The following is a 15,183-nucleotide window of genomic DNA, read 5'->3' as shown; positions in this document are numbered from 1 at the left end:
TAAAAGTGCTAACTATGCTAACAATGCTAAATTTGCTAACAATGCTAACCAGGTTGATTAGCTAACTTAGTTGATGATTTTTTGCAGTTATACTAAAAATGCTAACTATGCTAACAATGCTAACTATGCTAACCATGCTAACTAGCTAACTTGCTAGTGAGGACTTTTATTTTGAAACATTTGTTGCTAGGGTATCCATGGTGGCCACTATCAGGAAACAAGAAGTTACTGCAGTATAATCATGTTGGTTGCTATGGAAACGGTCATAAACACTTTATTTTAATGGTTGCTATGTTGGTTGCTAGGTACATGGAGGTTTCATGTAGTTGACTGGAGGCATAGTGGATGATAACTGACAGTTGGAATGGTTGAACAGTTCAATAGTTGAGTAGTTTCAATGGTTAAATGATTTAATAGTGTATTATTGCAGTGAGGACCTTTATTTTGAAACAGTTGTGGACAGAGGACGTAGTGAAACAGGATCTGTAGTCTTAATGAGATTGTATGCTTAAAGCCTGAGACAGAAGGTGCCTCTCATATAGCGTTTACGCGTCCTCTCTCGCTCCTCACTGATCTACATAAAGAATGATGGAGCGGCAACAATGGGATAGTCTAGCCCTTCTTCTATCTTTCTTTATGTAGATCATTGAGGATCGAGGAGCGAGGGAGGACATATAAACGCTGCTTGAGAGGGACCCACAGTAAATACTTTAAAAGTTGTATGTAGATAGTCTAATTAATGTTGATAGACAGAATGTTTAATGGATGTTGATAGGCAGATTGTTTAATAGATATTGATTGACAGTTTAATGGGTGGATGAGTGAATGGTCTGAAGAAGATGAATGGATAGAAGGTTGGATGGAATGTGCCTTATATTCTTGTTAAGAGAGACACTGATACAGCTCTCTGAGAGTAGTTGACACAGGTGTAATCAATTTAACTGGCTAGTCTTAAGAGAGCCAGAGTACTGTTAAAGCCTGAGACAGAGTAAATAATTTAAAAGTTGAATGTAGATAGTCTAATTAATGTTGATAGACAGAGAGTTTAATGGATGTTGATAGACAGATTGTTTAATAGATGTTGATAGACAGTTTAATGGGTGGATGAGTGAATGGTCTGAAGAAGATGAATGGATAGAATGTTGGATGGAATGTGCCTTATATTCTTGTAGAATGGAGAGACAGCTCTCTACACCTGTATCTGTATCCACTACTCTCAGTAATCAATTTAACTGGCTAGTCTTAAGAGAGCCAGCCTGAGACAGAGTAGATTGTTTAAAAGTTGAATGTAGAGCGTCTAATTGATGTTGATAGGCAGACTGTTTAGAATGGGTGGATGAGTGAATGGTTTGAAGAAGATGAATGGATATAAAGTTGAATGGAATTAGGAGGACTTATTTTGATACTGTTGTGCGCAGAGGATACAGGGGAACAGAATATGTAGTCTTCAGAGAGATTGTAAAGCCTGAGAGAAACTGACAGTTGGTGCCCAGGTGGCTGACCAGCTGGGGTAACATTCTAATTGCTGCCGTGATGTCATAATGAGCAATGTTAAGTCTATGGGGGAAATTGTAATAGTTTTTAACTAATAGTTTAAAAAGTATAAAAGTTACAAAGTTGAAAAATACAAAGCACACATCGCGTAAGTAAGACCTACGCGACATAGTTTGAATGGAGTTTCTACGTTAAGCGGTTGAAGCTGAATTGCGAGCGTTAGAAGAAGAAGTTTAATAATAACTAGAGAATGTAATTCCAGGGAAATTACGAGTGCATGAAAATGCAAAAATGTATAGATACAGTAGATAATGTAGATATAGTTACTAAGGTGTAGCTAGGGTAAACATGGTGGTTGCATAGTTTAAAGAAAGCTGATAGTGTGAAGGTAGACAGTTTAAAGCTTAAACATTACAGTTCTAACTGAACTAATGATTTCTAGCAGTTATGTTAAAAATGCTAACAATGCTAACCAGGCTGATTAGCTAACTTAGCTAATCATTTCTAACAGTTATGCTAAAAATGCTTACTATGCTAACAATGCTAACTATGCTAACAATGCTAACCAGGTTGATTAGCTAACTTAGCTAACCATTTCTAGCAGTTATGCTAAAAATGCTAACTATGCTAACTATGCTAACAATGCTAACCATGCTAACTAGCTAACTTGCTAGTGAGGACTTTTATTTTGAAACATTTGTTGATAGGGTATCTATGGTGGCCACTATCAGGAATAAAGAAGTTACTGTAGTAAAATCATGTTGGTTGCTATGGAAACGGTCATAAACGCTTAATTTTAATGGTTGCTATGTTGGTTGCTAGGTACATGGAGGTTTCATGTAGTTGACTGGAGGCATAGTTGATGATAACTGACAGTTGGAATGGTTGAACAGTTAAATAGTTGAGTAGTTTCAATGGTTAAATGATTTAATAGTGTATTATTGCAGTGAGGACTTTTATTTTGAAACAGTTGTGGACAGAGGAAACAGTTTAACAGGATATGTGTAGTCTTCAGAGAGATTGTATGCTTAAAGCCTGAGAGAGAGAGAGCTGCTGCAGGTGGGGCTGGCCACCTGGCATAAGATTCTAATTGCCCTATTATGATGTCATAATCCAATGTTAAGTCTATGGGAGAAAATTTTTTTTTAAAAATTAATATAAATTCAACGATAAAGTTTTCAAAGTTGAAAAATACATAGCTGAAGTCACCTAAGTAAGACCTACGCAGCGCAGTTTGAATGAAGTTTCTACGTCAAACGGTTGAAGCTGAATTGAACGCACAAAAAGCGTTAGAAGAAGAATAATAATATCGATAATAATAAGAAGATGTCGGATAACAGTAGAGTGCATTTGCATGCACTCTAATAATAAGAAGAATAGGAAGAACAGTACAGTGCATTTTCATGCACTGTAATAATAAGAAGACTTTGGAAGAACAGTATAGTGCATTTTCATGCACTATAATAAAAAGCCTAGGAAGAACAGTACAGTGCATTTTCATGCACTGTAATAAGAAGAAGAAGTTGAAGACTAGGAAGAACAGTACAATGCATTTCCATGCACTGTAATAAGAAACCTAGGAAGAACAATATAGTGCATTTTCATGCACTATAATAATCCAAATAATCCATGATCATCTATTTGGAATATTTTGAATAACCCAAAATAAGTAAAGCAATAAGAGGATTCTAATGTTATCCCCATGACTGTCCGCTTACATTTGAGATTGTATTGCGATGTAGATTGAAAGATAATGCTCACCCATAGTATCAGTAGTCTGGCTGGCTGCTACACGCAGAAGGGGGAGACTGGAGTCAGAGCGTTGCGAGGATGTAGAGGGAGAGGAGAGAGCAGTGCCATTCACCTTGGACTCCGTCTGTGGCTAGGACAAAGGCCAGCATAAGAACATCAAGCAAACCTGGAGAGCGTTTAGTTACATAAACCATATAAACTACAGTGATGATCATTAAAATTCACTGCTGTCTTCTGTACATAATTATTGTCTACACTGCAGTGGTGTTCGTAATTCCCCGTTTGTCCAATAACCTATAAGAAGAGTTTTAACCAATTAACATGTCTGAAATGCACAAAATGTGGACACCTACATGAAACAATTTCCCTTATTGCTTATAAACCCTCTCGGCTGGTGAGTTTCCTGTTTTGTTTATTGCACAAAGAAGAAGTCTTGCAACGTTGCTCATTATTTACACAAGTTGTGAAGTAAATCACTTCTTAATAAGGAGTGCTGAATAAGGAGTGTCGAAATGGACAACCCTACCCTAGACGACACTACTTTTAATCAGTGATGGGCAGTAGTGTCGCTACTTGTTGCTGCTTGTAGCAATACTACTAGCTTAACTACATTTGTCAGTAGGTTGGCGGTAATGTTGCTATTTACAAAACCAGGTAACTTTTCAGAAGCTCAGCTCTTTCATTGATCAAGTAGCACAGTAGTGTCCTTGAGAGCTAATTTCTCTTGGACATTTCTGAAGTTCATACATAGCAGCGCTTCCCTGCGGTCACGAAACACACAAATTAGAAAGACAGGATGTTTATGTGTTGCCGACAACACCCTAGGTATAAATACATGCGTAGGCCTACAGTAATTAATGTTCATGGTGACGACACACACACACACACACGCACGCACGAACGCACACACGCACACACACACACTGGAGGGAAAAGACAGGATGGCAAAGAGCCCAAAAGCTGTAGAGTCTGAACACCATGACACTGTGGCCATACCTTCAAATGTACATCACTTTAGTTGAGACAAGCGAAAAGAAATATGTTTTTAGATGCTTTCTTTGTAATCCAAAGAAAAAGTCCCTGTCGACATTAACGACATCCAACACAAACATACGAAGGTGACTGAACATAATTTCTACCGTTTTTCGATTTTGAATCAATGAATGAAATTAAGCTTAAATCAGCTAATGAAACGAATAAAGTAGGAAAGAGGTGGGAGAATGGACTAATTTATCAAGTTTAAACAGTTAGATAATTCATGCTAACCAGCAGAGGGAACAATATCAATAGGCTGTAGGACCACGGCTATCTTAGGCAAGACAAAATATATTTTAGCGTCTAGCTTACAGTATGGTACAGAATGGGCCTTAGGGTACGTTCGCACTTAGCGTCTTTTTCTGACAAAAGAAGTTGTGCAGACCGTTCATCTTAGAAAAAACGCTGCCAGTTAGCTTGTTTAAAGTTGAGTCCATTGTCGCAAAGTTTTTCCTTGCCCCCGTTACTCATGGGCTCTCTTTGAATGTTTAACACTCTGTAAAGCGCCTTGAGACATGTGTAATGTTTTGGCGCTTTATAAGTGAAATTAAATTGAAATTGAAATTGCAAAGCCTGCTTCCGGGCTCAACCGTCACCATACTATGGTTGTTATAGCTCCCATTCATAAGCATATGGAATGGTGATCCAACTTTGTTTTTTACCAGATCTACTGTACTTCCTAGGTGTCCCGTTATTCAGAACTGATATCCACCTCACAAGCTAATCAGAAAAGAATATTTCTTCTCTCCGGGTACTAAGACTTGTTTAAACACAGTTTTCACATTAACACATTGTAGGAGCATCATTTTTGTTCATCAATTTCTCGCTTGAATTTCTAACTGTTTTATCCACATGTATACTTTTAGTGGAAAAAATCAGGTCAAGAAACATTGAATATTGAACGTGTATTTCACCTGCTCCAGTAATTGTCGGAGTCGATGCAGCTGAGATTCCAGCTGTTTGTTGTGATCCTCTAGAATCTGCATGCGTGCTTCAAGACGACCTTTGTGCTGACGTAGGAGTTTGGCCTCAGCAATGAGCTCAGCATCACGGGGGCTCTGTGGGGATACTGGCATCATCTCAGGTGGTGATGGCAGTGGTGCAAGACCTTGACGGTCATGAGCTTTTTTAAGACGATCATACTCTGATTGTAGCTTCCTATGAAAAACAGTATCTATATGTTATATGATTATTTTAAAAGACACAGATGAATATCATAGACTGTTCTAAAAGATATGTAACAAAATAAAATGACATTGAACTTGTAAGGCAACACAGAATAAGGAATACATAAGGAACAGTAGCGATCCAGCTACCAAGAAAACTAACTAACTAAGTACTTTCATCATAACAGACATTTCTTTGTTTTACACCTTTTTTTGCCATTTTAAGTCGGGAGAGCAAGCTTTTACACCTCACTGTGCATATGCTTCATGTATGCCAATATTATTCCATACCTGGATACTACACTGTGTAGAAAGAACCATTAACATTCTTAAATGTATGGAATGTATGTGTTTCACTGTATACCTGTTCTCTTGCTCCAAATCATTTAAGACTTTCTCTAACTCCCCCTTCTCCTCTGTCTCCATGGAAATAAGTATCTGGGCTGGGCTGCGGGGCTGGGAGGGTGAGGAACCTGTGTTAAGGCTCTGGCAGTAGTGCTGAATCAACAGATGCTCATCATCCCTGTCAGATGAAAACAATCATAAATATGTTTTATAATAATAATAATAATAATAATAATAATAATAACAACAACAACAGCCATAATCAGGAACAAAACAATGAAAACAATACAGAATGTGACTCACATGCTCTCATTGGGTGAGATGCTGTCAGTCAGATAAGTGCCATTTCTGGTTTCCATTTCAGCCAATCTGAAGCCAAGACATAGATTTGTTTTGTCCAGTTACAAGATGCATAAAAACAACAAATAAACAAACATTTCAGTTGTATAGGCTCCAAGTAGTATGTACACATAATATATTGAAGTTGATTTGTGTGTGAAATGTTATATTAAAATCTAAGTTTATAAACAATGGGCTTGTGCAATCTATGAGTTTTCTTCATTTCTGACATTTTGGTTTGCACATTGTTCAGAGCAAGCCTGGTAGAATCCAGACGAACCTCTGCAGGTTAGTCTGGCAATGAGGCCATTGACACCCATTTCCAATGTTAAAAAAACACAGGCACCAACCACAATCACTTATCTGACATGGGGTGGATTTACATGATAACAGAATGAGCAGTGCATTCATCACAAACAGTGGCTGCACTGATAACAACAGGGTGAAATCCAAACTGATCACCAAACTCAGTGAACTGGGCATCAATACTTCCCTCTGTAACTGGATTATGGACTTCCTAACCAACAGATCGCAGTCTATTAGGTTAGATAACCTCACCTCCTCAACCCTGGGCGAAGCTTACCTTACACAACACCGTCATTTCTTGCTTATTAACCAACGTGATTTTTAAATTTTTTTTAAAAAGCACTCCTGGCTGGTTAAACAAACTAAATAGGCTGGAGTTAAACATTTAAATCAAGTCTATATTAGCCTGAAATAGTGTCTCAAGCAAGTCTGTGGAGCATTATAATGCCTTTTGTTGTGGTGGGACTATGTAGCATCTGATTACAACTCCGGTGTGTTCCATTTCCGGGAAATTGCTCACCTGCTGGCATAATGCTCTATCCGTGAATGTGTGTCATCATGAGAGAGCTGAGGCGAGGACGTTAGACTGTAGGAAATGTAAGGTGAGTGCAGAAGACATTAGTACAGATGACACCGAATTAATAATACCACTTACGAATTTAGTACACACTGACTTCAGGAACAAAATTAAGTTATGATTGACTGCGTTTACATGCACTTTAGTATTCCGGTTACGATCGGGGTTTTGAAGTATGCCGGTTTTGTATTTGCACATGTAAACATCATACCCCGATTTCGGAAGCCCGGATAAGCCCTTATCCCGGTTACGAGTATTCCGGTTATGCTAGGTAGTGTACTCCCAGAGAAACCGGGATACTGTTCCATGTATACACCTTATGCCGGTTTCACAGGCAAAACACGTATTACATTGGTAACCGGGATACGGAGTGCTAATCGAACTTTATTGTTGGTAACCGGAATACTGTTATTCGTCATGTAAACAGGGATATTAATAACCGGGTTTCTCTGTGTTCATGTAAACACCATATCCTGAATATGATCAAAATCGGGATAAGCCTCATAACCGGAATACTAAAGTGCATGTAAACGCAGTCATTGTCAACTACTTGTCAGAAAAGACAGGAGTACTGAATTTTGCAGGGAGATACAAAAATGGGATATGGACAAGGAATGCAACTTTACAGTGTGCCCATGTTTTTGTATGCCTACAGACAAAATATTGCAGTGTGACTGACTAGGCCTGGTTTCTTTGTACTATTTGCACTACAATAGTATAAATTTCAATTGCTTCATCCAACTATCAGTGAAGAGAGCTGGCGTGTCTGTCAAGTTATTTAAAATGTCTCTGAGGCAGAAATGCCGATAGCCTATGTCTGCAAATATACACTCTAGCTTTCATTATTAGCCTTCTTTTGAGATTAGGCTATGCTTTTGGTGTGGTTTTGCTCTTTATCTATACCATATAAGGACGACGCCAACTTAACAGCCATTTCAAACTTCATGGAAAGATTGGGCTAGAGGGACCCATTGAACTTAAAAGCAAATCCGACATGTTGTTTCACTTTGGCTAAATGTGAGATATGTCTGCTTTGGTAATTAACAACATTGCTTTGGTTTATATATGATATATTGTTGATGACTAGCAACAGTGAGAAACCAGCTTGTTTTCTCCAAGTAGCTGCACTAGTAGCAATGAATAGGCTGTGGCAATATGTGATGTAAGAAGCAAGCGCACCAGTTGACTACATTAGCAAAGCAATGATTGTGAGCTGTAGGCCTACGTCACACCGAAATCCTAAACGTTCCATCGCAGTGGATATGCTAGTTGCTAAGCTTTCAATTCACTGTGCTGAAGTTTTTTTCCCCCCTCAAATTAATTTGCATTGCCCTATCAGTGCTTTGCTACATCAGCAGGGATGTGCTGATAGGTGGCAGATGTGTCAGGGCCCATTCTCCTACTCCTTGTATTGACAGATTACATTTCTATTGACAGATACAGTAATAAACTCCTCGCTATATTCTCCTCTGCACTGTAGCCCTGCAGTTGAAATGTTAAAATGCTTAAATGGTATTATATTGCTGTAGTGTAGCTCTGTAGCTTAAATCTAAAAATGCTTAAATGTTAATAGCCAAAATGTTATTCCATTGCTGTAAGTAGCTTTGGAGAAATGTGCCCGCCACATGAATAAATGTAAATGCAAATGTATAATGTGTTTGCTGCACAATGAGGACATTTTGTTAAATGACTGATGAACCAAATGATTGTAGTTCACATCTGAAGCATAGGTGGCATATTGTTCAGTTTGATAATATACTGTGTATTGTTCCATCGCTATGTACAATGGATTTGAGGTTTGTGAAGCTAAGATTTGTTTGTATATGTGTGCATTTGGGGTACTCACGCATGCTCTACAGGCCAGATGTTGATAAGGGTAACAGGACTGCAAGACAAAAGACATGCTAATGAGGCAGAGGGAGTTAAGCAATTCGATGACCATTCATGCACATTGATGGTATACAAAACTGTTTAGATCTTTATTACGTTTTAACCACTCTTGCACACCATTAATCTCTTACGCAATCCTTAACACATACTATCAAATCGATTCAATATATCAAATTGTCAAAACCTTCTCATAAGGTATCAAATAAACTGGGTCCACACCACTCTTGATCCACTACAAACATCATAAATCTCTCGCTCACACACAATTAAACAAACCTTTTACACACTCTCAGGTCATATTAAACATGTGATTTATAAAATAGTGATGCAATACTGAATGCTTGAGAGTTTGACAGTGAATGCATGATGTTTTGATAGAAAATGAGAGCTGACACTGAACATAAGGATGCCATCATGATTTATGGATAGGAACTTGATTTGGATAACTGAGTGCATTTACATGGCCGTAATTATTACATTTCTAATATGGCAATACTTCTTTTTGCAGAATTAAAATCATTCAGAGTGCCCTTATAGTATTTTGAGAAAGCTTTGGCAAGCAACCGTGACACTTTTGAATGTATATGCTTTAAATATGCTCAGGTTTCTAAACACTACCACTCTGCTAGGGTGGCTTCAACCAAGATACATATCAGATAACATAAAAAGCCTCACATAACTTGATAATGTAATAATTTTCCAAAAATGTAGTAACTTAGTAAATGTAATAACTCTGCAGCTTGAATTTTGAGTGTGAGATAATTAGTTTATGATAAGAATATATGATATAATTTAATACTAATCAATATAATTGAATGTGCATGCATTGTTTGTTCTTCGTTTTCTACCCAAGCTGCTTGGGGGACTTTTGTTTTCAAGGAAGACCGGTTTCTGTGGAGATGACTTTAACCTGCAGTTAGCAAAGTAGCTTAGCCCTTTTTTAAACCCGAGCTACATTGACAAACCTGTCCACCATTCAACGGCTATGTGAGTAGAGAGAACATTTGTTCATCAAGAACTCCAACATGTGCGCCAACGAATGGGTACCCCAGACTGTTTGTTTAAACCCCAGGTGTTTTATTTTCTTATTCTTTGATCTGAAATGTAAATGTAAATATAAATGTAAATTAGGCTCTACAGCCAAGTATACTTGCGTATACAAGGAAGTTGGTCCCTGCATTTATCCCACCCGTGAATTAGTGAACACACACAGCACACAGTGAACACACAGGGCCAGATGTACTAAGTCAGAGCTAATACCATGTTTTTGTATGTGCAGAATGCGACCGCTGTGCTTTGCTATTTTGCACGGGATTTACTAAGCTGTCACTTCATTACGTTAACAGCGTTCATCACCGCCTGTCTCCACCCCCTCTACAACACCAAATGCGTGTGCAAAGCTGAACCACAAACGCAGTTGAATATTGCAACATTAAAAAGAATCAAAGTTTAGCGATCATATATGATACAAAGATGTCAACGAGCAGCAACAGACAGAGTAGGCCTAGTAGTTCTACTAATCTACTTAAGAAAAAAAACACTTGAACTATTTACTGCACGTAGCCGAGGGCTATGACTTAACACCTAGTCTAACAGATTGGGATGTTGTGAAAGAGAAAATACGATATTAGCAAGGCAAACAAAAGTTAAGGCTGCTTTTGACATAGTACAATGAAGAAAACGGATGCTCTGAATACCGATTTCAGCCGTTTCTCTAATAGATGCACATAACCTCAATTTGGATTACACCTGCTTTTAGAAGGCGAACGTTTTTCAACGCAAAATATACATGCACTGTTATCATACATATGGCGGAATACTTAATCAATCGCTATTAGCACTCCTCCCCTGTGTTTGCATGATACACGCACTTTTAGCTGATCCTCCCAGAAATGCATTATGCATGACATGGAAAGCACAAATAGCCGTTCTCAGCTCCCACGACAGGCAGTCTGTGCTTTTCACTCAGTGCGGTCTGTTTGTACATACCTCGTCATGTTTTTACGCGCACGTTACGCCTGAAATGGGCGTAACAACATTAGTACATCTGGCCCACAGTGAGGTGAAGCACACACTAACCCGGAGCAGTGAGCTGCCTTGATACAGCGGCGCTCGGGGAGCAGTGAAGGGTGAGTGAGGTGCTGTAGTAGCACAAGGGTATTGCTACAGCTTTTGTCATTTGTGGACTATAGATACACTATTCACAGGTCAACATTTACAATTCGGTTATTACGGAAACGTTAACATTCACTATTTAAATTCTTTGAGTTGTATCTTAAGGTGGAGGCTCACACTGTTTATAATATTCAGTGCAAGGGAAGTTTAATAATACAACATTCTATAGCAGCAATTTCCATAGGTTACCCCAGGCCTTTTTGACACCATATGTGAGAGAGCAACCCAAGACATATCCTGCCTGGTGCATCCCATGTAAGCGCCTCCCTGTGTGAGTATTGTTTAGGCCTGATAGTGGGCTACAATACAATAGTCTGTTTAGTGGGAGTGTTACATTAGCAAAAGTGAATGTCCATTTCAATTACTAGTACACATGCCAGTGCGTCAGAGTATGTGCTATGTGGAATGTGTTGTTTATCCTTTGGTAAAAGTGGTTAGCAATGATGCTGTGTGTGACAGGAGGGGGAATGGATAATAGTGTGTGTGTGTGGGAGGGGTTACTGTAAGTGCTATTTTTTACTTACGTTTCCATGTTGTCTCCCTCAAGGACAGTTTGAACAGGTAAGTATCCCATGCGTGGATGCTTGGCAAAATAGCGTTTTGTTCTGAATTTGTTCTTTAGCACCTTTGCAAAGTCTCGCACATCTTCACCTGATGTTGTCTGGGAAAATTGCAAAAAAGGAAGAGAAAAATAGATGTCACTCATACAACACTAAGCACAGTATACCATTTTCCTTTATCATATACAAGTAACTTAAACACTCACACACACACACACAAACACACACGTACCGGTGTGCAGTACTCCACCATAGGATACTGCATTTTGTGTCCTTTGGCTACTCTTCCTGAGAAAAAGCAGCTTTGGCAGATATCATAATTGAAGTGTTTTAAGCTTCGGTATCTGAAAGAAAACAGTAAAACAGGAAAAAAAAACCTTAATGCCAATACAAGATGTTGCCAATACAAGATGCCAATACAAGAATGGCTTGTATATCAAATCTATCATGACCAGATTTGCCCAATCCAGCAGGTCTCAGGTCAGCCCTTTGCCTCTGATGAAAAAATGTAGGCAAATTGGCAAAGTTTTGTAAAAGCACTCAGTATTACAATGTAACAACTATATGTAGGTACCCACAAATACATAATGCAAGTACAATGGTAGTAACTGATGGTACATGTTGTTACACAGGTTGTACCACTGTACCTAATTAGGTAGGTACACTGTAACAGTGACGCATTAAAATAAAGTGTTACCAAATAAAACCCTGTAAGGGTTATTGCACAACGAGAGAATAGTACTTACTTAACTCTGGGATAAATGCAAATAAGCTAATTTCCCAAAGAGTTGGCATATACCTTTAAGGGAATATGTGTTATGTGTGTGTCTTACCTGAAACCAATTATAGGGCACTCCTTGCATATATTGCACTTTGCTTGGTGTTTGGCAGTCTCAGCAGCTGCCACACGATGTAACACGGGCAGCCACACCATAGACTGTGGCTCCAGCCTCATCCAATCCAGAAAGACAGCAGCCTCCAACTCTGGTTTATTATTTGCCTAAACAAAAGACACATTGCTACTTATGGGGCGGCAGTGTCTCAAGAGGTAGAGTCGTTGTCCAGCAACTGGAAGGTTGCCGGTTTAAGCCCAACTCCTCCTGACCATGTCGAAGTATCCTTGAGCAAGACACTTAACCCCAGTGCTCCTAATAAGCATGTCCATGCCTACATACTGTATGTATTCATATATTTGGGCCGTCAAGTGATTAAATTTAATCATGATTAATCACATGAAATGTTAAACTTAATTTTAACATTTCTGCACGGAAAATTGGGCAAATATTCCCCTATCTGGGTGTGCAAAGCTATAATAGAGACATATCCAAACAGATTGATGGCTGTAATGAAAGCAAAAGGAAGCTTTACAAAGTATTAAGTCAGGGGTATGATGACTTTTCCAACCCTGTTATTCTAGTTTTTCATTTTTTATTAATTTTCAGAACTGTTGACTTTTTTTTCATTATTTTGATGTTGTACAGCTACATTTGTAAATAAAACTGGAAAAGATTTTTTTTTAAATGGGTTTTGATTTCAGGCTGTAAGACAAAAAAAGTAACTATTTCAAAAGGGTATGATAACTTTCTATAGGCACTGTATAAGTTCATGTCAGCTAAACAATAAAAATCTGATCTTTTAAAGGGGAACTATGCAGGTTTTAGCTTAAAGCTACACTGTGTATTTCTTGGGTTACCTTTTGGGGCAATTCTCCCATCTAGCGGTGAAATTGTATTGCAACAGAGTCACGATTTACTAGCTACGGAAGCTGCTTCATAGACACAATATATCATGAATACACAACCTTATCAAGCATTAATTCTCGAAATGCAGTTCTTTTAGAAAAGTGAACGTAAATTAGTATTTAGTCTGTGAAACTCTAGCTCATATACTTCATGCAAGATGAATATTTTTGTTGTGGATTTGATCATTTGGCTTATATTCAACAAGCAACTTATCGTAACGACACCAATCGCTCCTTCGGGAAAAAAAAAAAAACGATGTTTGTTAATACCTCAAAATAACATTTGATAAATGAACCCAACATTTTTCAGTGGCCATAGGTGTGTAGATTTGAACAAAATTTGGTTCAGTTCTTACTGAGGCTTTTACCCTCAGAAATATCCAGTTTTGTTGACCATGCTCGGAGTTTAGTGCTGGCATGGTAGTTCGCTGGCGGTAGCTGGTTTCGTTTTCATTTTAGCTGTGTCACGAGTATATGCAAGATCCGATATCATTGCTAACGTCAATCGACATTACTGTACAAGAGATGTAGGGCTAGTTCAAGATAACGCTAGCATGGTGTTCTATCTCCATAAGAAGAGCCAGAGATCATCAGGTAATTCAACAAGGTTTCCCGCAGCCGCAAACACAACTCTCGTTTGGTAACTGACCGACAAACACGAAAGGCAGAATTGCAGGTATGTCCCTCCTTGGCCAGCATATTCTAAAGATGGAGGCCGAAACATGGCTATCGCCATAGAGCCGTATCGCGCGTATATATTCTGAATAGCAGATTCTACGCTTAAGAGAATACTTTGATAGAGAGCATAATTGAGAGCATCACAATTGCTTTCGTTTTGCCGGCTATGTCAAGAAAGCACTACATTTTCAACACCACAGCAAGTTCCTCGGATTTCACAAATGTAAAGATTTACTAACTGTTAAAGTAACTTTGTTTTGAGAATCTCTTTGTATAGAGGGGACTGAATTCACTGACAAACCTTAGTTCACTACCTAGTCTAATCAGTTAATGTTATGACTCACATTGAGTCCATGTCAGTTAACGGACAATACAAGACACATTACAATAGAGTGTGTCTCATCTTGATAGCTGATAGCCCATATAAATATGTATATGTACATATTAAACAGTACAGTCTGTATATTATTTATAAACAAGTATGTGAAAATGTATGACTTGTAAAAGTGTTACACACAAACTGGAAGCAGCTCCTGACACTGGGCTCAATGTTGCTGCCACCAAATGCTGCAACCTCCCCAAGCTGTCGTGGGATCTGGATGGAATCATGAAGCAAAAGTCCCAACCGCCTCTGATCACAGAATCCTGTTATACTTGCAACTTGCCTAAAGAGAACTAGGAGAAAAAGAGACAGACTAGTGTCAATGGCAATTCTCACCAATAATGAAAGAAAAAAGCAGTGTGTGACCACATTCATCCCTCTAGAGCAGTGGTTCTCAAACTCGGGGGCACGCCGCAAGGGAGGTGTAACAGCTCACTCGCAGAATGACCTGCCATAGACCTCTATGAATCAGCCAAAATATCTCTTCAGCTTAGCCAAAAACTAAAATCTCAAAGAATGCGAGGTCAACAACTAATGCAGCCTTACACCGCACCATTTTAGAGCGATTTCACAATCGGCGACTACATTTCCAAAGTCGGTTATTTATCTTTATATTTTTTAATTCAACCCTTTAAACCGTTGTGTACTTACATCTGTACTTGTCCTCTAGATGCGCTTTACAGAGGGAGATGATGCCGGTCTTGAATGATAACACTCTTATCTTGCCACTTCTGCCACTGTGA

General features: G+C 38.6%; 1 protein-coding gene across 1 annotated transcript in view; it reads right to left on the bottom strand.

The window, feature by feature from the left end:
* Window positions 1-15,183, bottom strand: part of dmd (dystrophin) — a 168,529-nt gene that overhangs the window by 20,445 nt on the left and 132,901 nt on the right. The window contains exons 66-76 of the mRNA XM_062517487.1: window positions 15,092-15,177; window positions 14,576-14,733; window positions 12,473-12,639; window positions 11,872-11,983; window positions 11,604-11,740; window positions 8,861-8,899; window positions 6,958-7,023; window positions 6,096-6,161; window positions 5,812-5,970; window positions 5,196-5,439; window positions 3,256-3,376 (exon numbers count right to left, since the gene is read on the bottom strand). Coding sequence (XP_062373471.1) covers window positions 3,256-3,376; window positions 5,196-5,439; window positions 5,812-5,970; window positions 6,096-6,161; window positions 6,958-7,023; window positions 8,861-8,899; window positions 11,604-11,740; window positions 11,872-11,983; window positions 12,473-12,639; window positions 14,576-14,733; window positions 15,092-15,177 — 1,355 coding nt within the window. The remainder of the gene's footprint in view (window positions 1-3,255; window positions 3,377-5,195; window positions 5,440-5,811; window positions 5,971-6,095; window positions 6,162-6,957; window positions 7,024-8,860; window positions 8,900-11,603; window positions 11,741-11,871; window positions 11,984-12,472; window positions 12,640-14,575; window positions 14,734-15,091; window positions 15,178-15,183) is intronic.

The sequence above is a fragment of the Sardina pilchardus genome, chromosome 17 (assembly GCF_963854185.1).
Source record: "Sardina pilchardus chromosome 17, fSarPil1.1, whole genome shotgun sequence".
Classification (NCBI taxonomy): Eukaryota; Metazoa; Chordata; class Actinopteri; order Clupeiformes; family Clupeidae; genus Sardina; species Sardina pilchardus.
The sequence above is the reverse complement of the archived record's forward strand: the minus strand, read 5'-3'. Positions and strand labels throughout refer to the sequence as shown.